The sequence below is a fragment of the Myotis davidii genome, unplaced genomic scaffold (genome assembly GCF_000327345.1).
Source record: "Myotis davidii unplaced genomic scaffold, ASM32734v1 scaffold827, whole genome shotgun sequence".
Classification (NCBI taxonomy): Eukaryota; Metazoa; Chordata; class Mammalia; order Chiroptera; family Vespertilionidae; genus Myotis; species Myotis davidii.
Window position 1 is genome coordinate 1,071,441 of NW_006297815.1, and position 12,562 is coordinate 1,084,002.

General features: G+C 49.4%; 1 protein-coding gene across 3 annotated transcripts; it reads right to left on the reverse strand.

The window, feature by feature from the left end:
- Window positions 1–3,618: 3,618 nt before the first annotated feature.
- SLC2A10 (solute carrier family 2 (facilitated glucose transporter), member 10) lies at window positions 3,619–11,052 on the reverse strand. 3 transcript variants are annotated; one of them, XR_001515531.1, is made up of 5 exons: window positions 9,177–11,051; window positions 8,494–8,616; window positions 6,090–6,225; window positions 4,575–5,570; window positions 3,619–4,167 (listed from the first exon to the last, which is right to left on the reverse strand). XR_001515531.1 is itself a non-coding variant. In XM_006773528.2 (4 exons), exons 1-4 carry the CDS (start codon window positions 10,585–10,587, stop codon window positions 5,492–5,494), a joined length of 1,749 nt encoding a protein of 582 aa, XP_006773591.1. In that variant the 5' UTR covers window positions 10,588–11,051; the 3' UTR covers window positions 3,619–5,491. The 3 variants fall into 3 exon arrangements, 2 of the variants coding, with proteins under 2 accessions (XP_006773591.1, XP_015425847.1); XM_006773528.2 differs by having other exon boundaries at window positions 3,619–5,570; XM_015570361.1 differs by lacking the exons at window positions 3,619–4,167; window positions 4,575–5,570; window positions 6,090–6,225 and adding an exon at window positions 8,078–8,247 and having other exon boundaries at window positions 9,177–11,052.
- Window positions 11,053–12,562: the final 1,510 nt, after the last annotated feature.

Below are 12,562 nucleotides of genomic sequence, written 5' to 3' on the forward strand. Positions count from 1 at the left end.
ATGTCCGGAAGGTCCAGCCCACAGGCAGGCTCAAAGATACAGCGATGGCAGGTGGGGGTAGTTCTTGGTTTCCCACCGTGAGGCTTCTGATCAGGTGACAGGGAGGGTGAGCATAAAGGATGGAAATCCCAGGTGCTAACACGAGGGCCGGCCGGATTGTAATTGTCTTCAAAAAGTAACCCACGATGGAGTAGGGTAGTTACTATGGCCATTTGAAGATGGTGGGAAAAGAGCAATGAAGAGTTTATTTGGAGCTAAAATCTTATAGCTCCTGCCAAGAACTTCTGATCTGGTTGCACGACAGTTGAAGAACTGTCAGGGCTATAATGGACCTTATTTTGGGCCCAGCACGGTGCAGACACACTCCAGGGAGAAGGCGGCCGACCCTGGCACCCAGATGCAGTGTGGCTGCCACCTCCCATCTCATGACCTGACATCTGACTGAGAGATGTTCTCAGAGAGAGCTTTATGGATCATGTCTCGGTAACCACCGGCCCGCCCGTCAATCCAGCGGTGTAGGATGGCATCGGACCCCGGATCTGGAAGAACTTAGCAACTTCACAGTTTCCAAATGCGGGGCGGGGGGCGGGAGTGGTGAATGCACACAGAGACACCAGAAAAGCACAGGAGGAAGGAAGGAAGGAAGGAAGGAAGGAAGGAAGGAAGGAAGGAAGGAGAAGAAGAAAAGAAAGAAAGAAAGAAAGAAGAATGAAAACACTCTGTTTCCACTGGCAGATTCAGTCTTTGCCAGGAAAATGAACGTTAACTTGGTAAGCACATAATTCCATTTTCTACACACTCAGAAGTGAGGAAAAGCCAGACTCTGGGGGAAATCTCTGCTACCATGCTCAGCATTGGCAAGGGCAACATGTACATGAAGTGAGCTTCCTGTGAAATACTTGATAATATAAAAGGGTAAATGCCTCCGTGTTTTACATACAGTAAGCTCTCAATGGCGTGAAAATATCTGTCCAAATATCTATCTTTATTTCTAACCAGCTTGATTTATAGTCATAGACAAGAACGACCTCAGGAGGCTCTGTGGAGAGTGGGGAGGGAGCACATGGTTACTGAATAATAAGCAAATGTACCACAGCCTCACCCTGATCTTTATGGTTTGTAGTAATTTTTATTGAGGTTCTTTTAAAATTTTATTACAAATGTTATATATTAATCACTGAAATTTTTGACAATCCAGAAACACATAATCAACCAAATTGAAATTCCTTTTTATTCCACTACCTATAGATAAACATTGTTAATATCTTGTTGAATAGCCATTCAGAGTAGAAAATTCATGTACACCCAAGATTGGTGTTGGCTGTGGCAGTGAGACAGCAATGGCCATTTGGTGCTAGGCTCCGCTTTGGCTTTTGGAAAGTCCAAGGGACAGCCGCCCACCCGCGTGTCACCAGTGGTTCTGTAATCAGTGGGTTTCTATCCGTCCCATGCATGAAACACACAGGCATGTCATTCACCTTCTACAGGAACTTGGAGGTTTAGAACAATCTCATGATTGCTTTACATATTTAACTTGTATCGACCAGCTTCAAAGTAAATTTATTATTGCAAGAATGACATGCTACAGAGAGAGCTTTTGGGGTCACATCTCTGGAACCAGCGACCCAGCTTGTCAAATCGGGAGAGTTGGGATGGCATCAGACTCCAGATCTGGAAGAATTTAGCAACTCTGCAGTGCCAAATGCAGTGGGAACACACAACCACACACACAACCACACAGAGAGAGAGAGAGAGAAAGAGAGAGAGAGAAAGCTATTGACTTTATGTGCAATGACAAGCGTTAAAGATTCTCAAATGTTGTCACAGAAAATAAAGAATGCAAACAAACAGTGAGAGACTATGTTAGGCAGATAACTTAGGAGGACCTGAATATGAGTCAACAAATGCTTCAAGACAATTTTAATACAAGGTAGAGCTCAGTAGATGAGATAATAATCCCGAAATGTGTCTGATATTTTGTGTGCTGCCATTCATCTCATTACATAAAACAATTTTAAAAACAACTAAATTTGATTTAGTTATTTAATTTCATTTAGGATATGAAGCTTTCAACAGAACAATCTACTTGGGAACTTTTCGCATCTTGCGAGGATCAATTAAAAGCAGAATGTCAGCTTTTCCACTTCAAATTTCATGAGGAGGAAAAACTCCAAACCCATGTACCAACCCATCCATGAGAATTCTTTTCTACCCTGGACAGGACCCAGCATGTGGGGGTCTGGAAACACTTCCAGAGTGTGGCTCTGAACATTTTTTTTTGCCTCATGTCAAAATTCCACCCTCCTCCTATGCCACAAATGAAAAAATATTTGCACTGGAAGCAAAATGAACAAATATGGAAACTGAGTCTGGCCCTGGGTCAGAGTGGGGGCAGCTCTTGGGTGGGGGGGGGCCCTGCCTAGTTCTGGGGGGGAGTTCCGGAGGATACCCACTCTCTATGGTTGCACTGCCCTTTACAGCTCAGAAAGTGGTTTCTCCATCTGATATCTCCATTAATTGTCCTCAAACCTTTGAGGTAGGGTTGGCAAGTGCCCCATTTTAGATGATGAAACAGAGGCACTTCCACAGGCTGCCCTACTCCCTGCTGCCTAACATAACAGGCTCACCTTGACATTCCCCGTGTGGTCTATGAGTTTATACCTTGGCCAAAAGAGAGGAGAATCCACCCTACGACTAGAAACGCATTTCTCCTGGGCTGACAGGAAAGGAGAAGTGAGAGAGGTTTGGGAGTTTCTGGAGAGAGAATTTGATCTGGAGTGGCCCCAAGGACAGATTTCAGCAGTGATGTGCTGATAAGTGTTTAACAACGGCTCTCCAGGGGTAAGAGTGTGTGTGGATGTGTGTGTGTGTGTGCGCGCACGCATGCATGCACACGTGTAAATTCTGCTGGGATGAAAAATGTGTTTGTTATGCAAAATTTACAAATAATATAAACACTTTCTTGAAAATACTCTTTGTTGTAAATTCCATATTGCCAATTAATTCTCATGGAATGGTTTTTATTTTTTGGTCAAACTCTTGTAGGCACAAACAACTATTACTGCAATGGAGCCATGGCTGGACAAAGTTGGATGACAAATGATCACCTGATGACAATCCGGCTCAGCAAGAAGATGCTCACAAGTGGCGTTCCAACACGAATGCTGGTTGGGATTTCTGTTGACTTTGATGAGTCAGAGGAAAGTAAACAATGCGGAGGTTCCTGAGAACTCCTTCATCAACGGCCTGAGCAACTTGCTTGCTAAGCTGAATAAACAGCTCACATCACAAAACAATATTTCCTCCACTTTTTGTGCCACTCACAATGTACAGGCCATAGACACAATGGACATAGTGTTTTATTTACACATCCTATCTGTCACGGTCTTAAGGCTGGGAAATCAACAAAACAATAAATCGAGCCCTGATCTGTAATGTTCCCCCATCTCTGTGGGGCCAGCACACTCCCCATGGCCAGTTTTCACTGAGATGGAATCAGGAAGAAATGCCCGGTCTCCCCTGTGTCCCTCATAAGATACAATAGATGTAACCTCCAGAGCACAGATAGTATAAAATGTGGTAAAATAAGGAAGTGATGAGTTTTTAGTGTTTATTTCCTTTGTTTTTAATACAATTTATTTAATTACGAGTTTCAGTAATTTAATTTCTCTTAATGGCTGTGTTTAACTGTGTTTCAAGCTTTCAAAAATCCTGAAAATTTAACAGTCTGCTCTCAGAGCCAGTAGGACCCAGCTCCAGCACCCCACTGGCTGGAAGGGAAGTACCGTCACCCTCAACTTATGATGATTCAACTGATGATTTTTTGACTGTATGATGATGTGAAAACCATACGCATCCGTACTTTGAATTGTGAATTTCTATTTTCCTGGACTAGTGATACGCGGTACAATACTCTCGTGTGATGCTGGCCAGGGCAGAGCCTCCGCTCCCAGGCCGCCACTCCATCACGAGGGTACACAACCGATACCCGACAGTGTTTTGTTAGATGGTTGTGCCCAACTGTAGGCTAATTAGTGCAGGTGTCCTGCGCATGTTTAAGGCAGACCATGCTAAGCTACGATGTTTAGTAGGTGAGGTATACTAAGTGCATTTTTGGCTTCACCATGGGTTTATTGGGCTGTAACCCTATCACAAGTCGAGGAGCATCTGTATGTAGAAAGGAGAGAAGAAAAGTTGAGGGACCAGTGTGTGGGGACTGTGCCAGCATCCCCAGGTGAGCGACACGATGACAAAATCTTGCCTGACGCCAGCACCCTGGACCTCCTTTAGCTCTTCATTCTCAGCATCCAGGAATTCTGGCCAGTCCCTTCCTTCAGGGACCACTGGATGAGCTACCTGTTCAATCTCTATGTGACTCACCCATTGGGGGACAACGCTTCACAATGTCCCAAAGGGGCGGGGATGGGTACTGAGGTGAACAGACACCTCCAACTCCCTGATTAGCTGAATGGGACCAGCTGAAGATCTCCCAGATGGAGTTAAATACACCCCGGAGACATAGTCACCCCCCTACTGCAGAAGAAGAAACTGAGCTTGAGGGAGTTGTTATTCACCCAAAGTCAACAGCTGCCGAGAGGTAGAGGCAACACTGACAACCAGATCTATAAGCCTCCAAAGCCATCTCCTTCCTGCATGAAAGGGCAGCCAGCACCGTCCTGGAGACAGCCGGCAGCTCATTCCACACTGGATTTTAGGACACTTACTTCTGGACTTCTGTTGACCTTTCCCCCAATGAAACTTACATCCTCCAGAGAGATGACTAGCGACTTGAGAGCAGGGCCCACGTTGAATATCTGTTGTATTCTCAGCACTTAGAATTCCCATTCATTGGTGTCAGAAGAGATCTTAAGAACCACTTGGTCCAGGTCCCTGACTGTACAAAGGGGGGAATCTGAGGCCCGTGGTCCTACAGCAATGACACCAGCAGAATCAGGACTAGAACTCAAGCCTTTTGCTGACCAGTGTGGATTGCTGGTGAATGGTACATATTCCAGAGAAGAGAATTAGGGGGGTGAACAAAACTGATATCTAAGAGTCGAAAGAGCAGGCCTCCCCCTCGCTGAAAAGTCCCAACCAGATGAAACAAAAGAGCAGAGACTATGGTACCCTCAGCTGGATTGAGGGGTGATACTAGAAGAGGCTTCCTGCCAGAGATTCTTTGAGAAAGCCCAGGGCACCGTGGAAACTCCAGAAGAAGTTCTCATTATAAGTACTGTAGAGATATGCAGAGCCAGTGGGGAAACTGAGGCAAGGCAGCTCCTCAGAAACCCTCAGAGCCTGAGACTGAACATGAAGACTTTCGGGTTCTCAGACTCTCATCCCTTTCACCCCAGCACAAAAGACCTCCTCTGGAGCGGTGGTCAGTCTCAAAGGATCATCTAGAACTTGTGCTCTGGAGCCCAGGCAAGCAGGAAGCTGGATCTCGTTGGCGAAAACCATGGGCCCAGAATTTTCCAAGCAGGGGGGCTCCTCAGGAGGCTGCAGAGACCTTGATGCGGCTGTACCGGACGCCAGACGTGCTCTGCCTGTGGCCTAAGCTTGGGGGGAACCTGCCAGGCAGAGAGTGAGCAGAGTCAGTGGGCACGGCCCGGGAGCCTTCCTAGAGGAGACAGGAGTGGGACATCCCCTGAGACCCCCATCGCCACTCCCAATCATACCTGTTCCTTCCTACCTCCGGCCTTAATATCCATTTCCATCTCCTGGATTACCCAACTACTCCTCTTGGTCTCCCTGTGTCTCCCCTCACCGCCATGTGCCCCTGAGTCCCCGGCTCCAGCCAGACACTACCCTTCCATTCTAACCTCCTGTCATTCCCCAGTTACAGGATTTAACAACTCCTGTCAGCTGGGCTTAAAGGCAAATGAAACTCTGTGGTAGGAAGATTCCAAACAACTCAAGGAGAACAGCTCCTGTGGGAAGTCAGGACAAAACGCACAGCATCCAGAAAGAGAGGCAAGAAGAAAAGAAAAACACTCCCTTGCAAAGGGAAAGGATGACAGCTCAGGTCTTGCAGGGACGTGCTCGGGCTCATGGGACCTTCCCCAGGGCCCGCCCTGTCCCCCTCTTACCGTCTCCTCTGGAATTGCTGGTCTATCTCTGCCAACGACTGGCCTTTCGTTTCAGGGACAAATAAATAGATGAAGCCCAGGCCAAGGACGGCGGTCAGCCCGTACAGCAGGAAGGTCCAGGACAAGCCGATGGTGCCTGGGGACAGGGGGGTGGGAGTGTGGGCCTGGGCACAGCCAACCGGCTGGCTCCGGGTCACGCACTGAAAGTCAGCTCACTTAAAGAAGCTTCTCCAGATGGTCAATTTGCAGAATGACCAACAACTGTCCGAAAAGTACCTAAAGCAGGAGTAGGACTGATTGTCCCGGAGGCCGGCAGAGGCAGGGCTCAGATCCACACACGCTGCCCAGGGCATCTTGTCTTTCTGGGGCAGCCCACTCACTCACATCTAAACCATTCACGGGTGGAGTGTGCCCAGAATCAGAAAATGTGAACGGAGGGAAACTGCTTTCCACCTTAGCAAAGAAACAGCTGCAGGAGGCAGCCGTGGCAAAGCTCGGCTCTGAAAAAGAATCCTTAGTGATTCATGGATTGGTTATTCAGTGCACTGAGCATTCAGGGAACTGAGTTTCAGCCCGTTTGGCCCAGTCTGATTGGTCTGGGAGAGAAGACAGACACCTTAGCATCCTAGCCTCTCCCTCTTCCTAGAGACTCGGGTGGAGGCCAGGGTCTCAGGGCCAGCGACCAGGACCCCTGGGATGACCCTGACTCCTTCGAAGTCAATCAGCCCAAGAGAGAGAAAAAGGAGGCTGTGACGGAAGAGACCGGGTTGAGCCAAAAGTGAGAATGATATTTTGGCTGCCATTCTCACCTCTACCGGAGCTGGGCTGGGAAGCTGGAGGGCTAGGATCTTGCCTGCATACTACCTGGCTGGATTTAGGGAGGACGTACTTCCCCATCTGGGAAATGTGGATGATAAGGGTAGGACACAATCCTAATAAACCCCTCCCATTCTTCCATCTACTCTCTCACCCACTCACTCATTCCCCTGAGGGAATGCTTGAAGAGGAGGCAGTCAGGAGAAATCTGGATTCCCTAAGACTGGGGGTGGGAGATACCCATGTTTCCCCCAGGCCCCCGGGGATGGCTGTGCCTTTGAGGAAGAAACGCTTGGCTGCAGGAAGCGGGAAAATCATTGAACCCTAAGAATGTAGGACCCGCAATGAAGGCCCAGGCAACCAAGGGCTACCTTGGGCCAGGAGCGTCTCAGAGACCCTTCCCCCGTGTTCTGTGCCCATAACATTCCCACCCACCCCGCCCCCACCTAGACTGGGTTTGAATGCTAGGTGAGAAGAGACATGTCACCCAAACTAGGTCTGAGAAGACCTTCCTGCTGGCCGGTGGGCATGAGCCAGTACGAGCTGGCTTAGAACAAAAAGAAAAGGCTGCACTCCGCACCCTCTGCTCTCAGACAAGTTCTCGCCAGTGTTGGTGTGGACTGTCACCTGTCACAGGGCTCGGAGGACTTTACGGCGTGTCTGAGGGTTCTGGACGTCGTCAGACACTTCCGTGGGACATGTGCACAAAGTTTAATTCGAAGAATAGTTCTGCTGCTAGCAAACAGGAAACATTTAAAAACTCTCCCGCTCTGGAGTGGGACTTCAGGCTACAGAGAAGAGCTTGCACGTGGTGGAGAGGGGGAAAGCAGAGCCCTATACTCAGGTCCCCACCCAGAGCTCGTGCCCCTCCCCCACCACACTAATCGGAGATGCCCCCTTGACCAGGAAAAGTGGGTGCCTCGGTTCTCCTCTTTTAGCCTCCACTCCCAAGTCACCCATCAAGCCAGCCCACACCCTGGTGGTGCCTGGGATGAGGCAGAGGCCTCACAAATCAGATCCTCTGTTGTCTTTGTCTCCCAGCCTCACCTCTCCCTTTTTCTGATCCCAATTTTCCTTTGAAGAAGCCTCCCCTCCAAATTCTGATCCATGTGGTTGGCAGAGGTTGTCCCTGCCCCCTGGCTCCATGGTGGGTAGTGTCCCACACCTGGAGACAGCTCTCCAGCCACAGTGATTGGTTCAGGGATGGGCATGTGATCTTGATGAGCCAATGAGAAGCAATGCTAGGTCTTGGGGAGGAGCCACTGGGAAAGAAATGCTCTCTTTCCTGGGGGCTGCGGATTTGAGGTCGCTGGCGGTCATCTTGGCCACCAGGAGGGCCTGCCTGAGGGTGAAGCCCACAGTGTGGGAGGCAGAGTGGAGAGAGATGAAAGATGGCCACAGTTTTGTTGGCGCTTCTGGTGCTTGACGCCAACTGCCCTCCTCTTTTCAATTATTCAAGACAAAAAACATCCCCTTTTGTTCATAAACTGGTTTGCCTTGGATTTTCTATCCTTTGCACCCAGACCGATAAGGAGGTTGCTCCTGGATCCAGAGGCACTGGACCGAGGAATGAGGTGAGAGCACTCACCGATGAGGTCGAGGAAGGAGAGGCTGATGAAGAGGTTGGCGGCCCAGTTGAAGCTGCTGCAGAAGGCGAAGGCCCTCCCTCGAATCTCCGCCGGGTAGATCTCGCTGAGGACCAGCCAGGTCACTAGGACAGGAGAGCAGGGAGGGCTCCTAGGCTGTGGCCGGGCTGGGCGAGCACGCAAGGTCCGGCAGGCAGCCTTCCATCAGTGTGATTCAAACCGGGTAGGCTACTGAGACCAGACTCTTCCTGGCTGCTTCCCCCACAGGCTGTAAGATCCCAGAATCCCTTTAGAGTGACCTGCACTCTTGGTTTACCCAGGACCAAGGGTGTGGATGCCTGGGACAGGGGACTTTCAGGGTCCTGGGCAATCCGGGATAGTTGGTCACCCTATTCATTAAATTCCCTTCGAATTCTTTGAGTGAGCTATCCAGGAGCAAATTCAGGTTTTAGGTTAAATGATTTGGGGGCTTTTTAAAGTAAACAATATTACAAACATGCAGGCAGGCGCTTGCCCTCAAAAGGAGTGCCTGCACATAAGCGAGGAGCCCTGAAGCTAAAGCCACACTGGCTTCATGGTCAAGCCCCCTCTAGTGTCCCTCCAAGAACCTGAAGGGCACCGTCCCCAAGCTTCCCGCTAGGAAGGGTAGAAGGCTCAGAGTCACCTGCAAGGAGCTCCCACCTACCTGGTCCAAACCCGAAGGAGAAGGCGCTCACAAACACCATCATGCAGACCAGCGCGGTCCAGTGCAGCAGGGCACGCTCTGGGGCAGGAGAAGGGGGTGCTGGGGAGGCGGTGCTTAGGACTGGCACAGGAGTGGCTGTGGGACCCCCAGCTCTGGAATGACGCTTGGTTTTCTCAGGAGTTGGCAAGACTGGCGCCTCTTGATTCTTGCTGGTTGTTGACAGTGGGTGTGAAGAGAAGCCCGTTGGCAGGTCAGACTCTCCAGGGAGGGTGAATGGCCTGGTGGCATTGGGCATGGCCAGGCAACTGGGGCCCGAGTCCATGGGCACAGCGAAGCTGACCAGGCCTATGCCACTGACGGACAGGGCCATCAGGGCACAGCCAGCTAGTAATAGGGCCCTACGGCCTGCTCGGTCCACTAGCCCCATGGCAGTCAGGGTAGCTGCTACCTTGACCGCGCCAAGCCCCACTGAGGCCAGCACAGCTGAGGATCCCCCCCGGAAGCCAACTGAGTGGAAGACGGTGGAGGCATAGGACAGCACATTGGGCTGCCCTGTTAGCTGCTGGAAAAGCACCAGCCCCAGCCCCACGGTGGTCCGGCCTCGCATGTTATCCCGCTCCCTGAAGAGGTCCAAAAAGGAGTATCTTGGCCTCCCCAGGCCCAGCTCGGTGGCCTCGCCTCCCTGGAGGGGGATGAGATCCCTGTGGGCTGTAGCACCGTCTGTCCCCGCAGGGAGAATGAGGAGGCTGAGGGACTGCAGGAGAGCGGGTGCCGCAGCCCAGCCGAACATATGCCTCCATCCCCGGGGGACCGTGGCCAGCGCGTAGTTGAGTGCATAGGAGAGCAGGATGCCTACAGTGATGCCTGCCTCATAGAGGGACACCATCACCCCCCGCTGCCGTGGCCCCGCCAGCTCTGACATGTAGATACAGCAGGCCATGGAGGAGAGGGAGATGGCAAAGCCAGCAGCTGAGCGGCCCAGGACCAGCCAGGCCAGGGAGCCAGCCAGGCCCAGGCTCAGGCTGCCTGCCAACAGCACCAAGTTGCTCCCCAGGATGGCTTGTTTCCTGCCATAGCGATCAATGAGGAAGCCCCCTACTAGAGAGGCGAGGAGAGCCCCCAGGAGCAGGCTGCCCACCAGGACCTCCTGCTCCAAGCAGCTTAGCCCAAATTCAAGCTGCAGTGGCAGCAGGGCACCCGAGATGACTGCCAGTTCATAACCAAAGGTCAAGCCACCCAGCAAAGACACAGAGGCACACAGGGGCAGGAGGGGTGGTGGGCGGCCTGGAAAACAAAAGTGACAGGGGCTGAGTTCAGAATGGTTCCTTGCTAGAGTCTCCATCCATTCAACCACTCCTCCATTTGACAGTTGCATCCAGCTCTCTATCCATCCATCCATCCATTTATTCATGCATCATCCATTGATCCAACCACTCATTATCCACCATCCATCCACTTCTTCCTTCACCCATCTCTCCCTCCATCCCTCCACCCATTCATCTACCTCCTCCATTCACCCAGCCATCCATCTACCCATGCATCTATCCACTCCTTCCTTCATCCACCCACCCCTTCTTCAACTACTCTATCCATTCACCTATCTATCCATTTATTGAACCATCTATTCACTCATCCACTCCTTCTTTCATCCATTCACACATCTATTTATTGATCAATCAACCCATCCCTTCATTATACACTCTTCCATTTATCCATCTACTCTATCCACCACATACTCATCTATTCATTTATCCATTCACATATATATCATATAATTCACCCAAACATCCATTCATTTATTAATCCATCTATTCACAAATATATCCATTCATCCAGCCATATGTTGTATTCCATCCCTTATGAATCCACCCACCCACCCATCCATTCAACCATTCATTCAAAACTTATTTATCTGGCACCTACAACACCCATCCATTCAACCATTCATTCAAAACTTATTTATCTGGTACCTACAACACACCAAGCTGTATTCTTAGGGCTGGCAATAGTATAAAAAAGCAGATGATGAACAAATAACTCTGTGCTATAACTTCAGGTGGCAATAGGTATCCTGTAAAGAAGCAGGGGAAGGGGACTGAGAGTGATGGAGGACTTCTATTTTAAATAGGGTAGTCAGCTAAGGCCTCTCTGTAGAGGGAAAATTTGAACAGAGATCCGAATGAAGTGAGGGTAAAAGTCATATAAAGCCTGGGTGAAAGACATTTTAGACAGTGGGAACAGCAAGAACCAAGGTCCTGAGGCACAATTTTTGGGATGTTTGAACAATAACTATTAATAGCTAGTGCTTATATGGCACTTACCAAGCACCAGACCCTGTTTTAGAAGCTTTATATGTATTCACTCACTTAATTCCTCATTTACAACCCTATAACATATTATTATTAGCATCCTCCTCCAAGGCACAGAGAAGTTAAGAAACTCTCTCAGAGTCACACAGCAAGTAAGTGGCAGAGCTGATGTAGCTAGAGAGTGCAGGCTTTTAATCACTGTGCTATTCAGCAAGGAGGCCAGAGTGGCCGGAGCCCAGTAAGTGAGTGAGAGGAGATGAGGAGGTAGGAGAAGCAGACATGGGTAGATCATGCATGTGGAGCTGTGTAGGTCAGGAGGACAATGATGAATTTCACTGTCAGTGGGTGGAAGCCTTTGAAGGCTTTTGCGGGGAGAGAGTGGTCTTTGGTAGTCACCAGCACATGTGGATCTTGAGCACTTAAAAGGTGACTAATGGGATTAAGGAACTGAATTTTCATTTTATTTAATTTTTATTCATTTACATGTAAAAATAGCCACATGTGGCTAAAGGCTACCATATCGGCAGTTCAGTTATACAGTTTACTCTGAAATTTTAACCCACATATTTAAACTTAAATGTTTCTGGAAGCATCTAGGGCAGCCGTGAGCAAACTACGGCCCGTGGGCTGGCTCCAGCCCGTTTGAAATGAATAAAACCATTAAAAAAAAAAAAAAGAGACCGTACCCTTTTCTGTAATGATGTTTACTTGAATTTATATTAGTTCACACAAACACTCCACCCATGCTTTTGTTCCGGCCCTCCGGTCCAGTTTAAGAACCCATTGTGGCCCTCGAGTCAAAAAGTTTGCCCACCCCTGATCTAGAGTAATCCAGCAGTATCTCACGCCATGCTAAGTCCCAACTCTTTCATGTAATATCCCAGGCCCTTCATGAGCCAAACCACCCAGACCTGACAACATTCATAACCAGATTTATTGAGTGTTTTCTCTGGACCAAGTGAGTTATTGCATGTAAAGCACTGCTTTGAGCACTTAAGTACAATAACTCATTTGATTCTCACCACAACTTTAGGTGGTGGGGTTTTGTATTATTTATGAATGAATAAACTGATCATC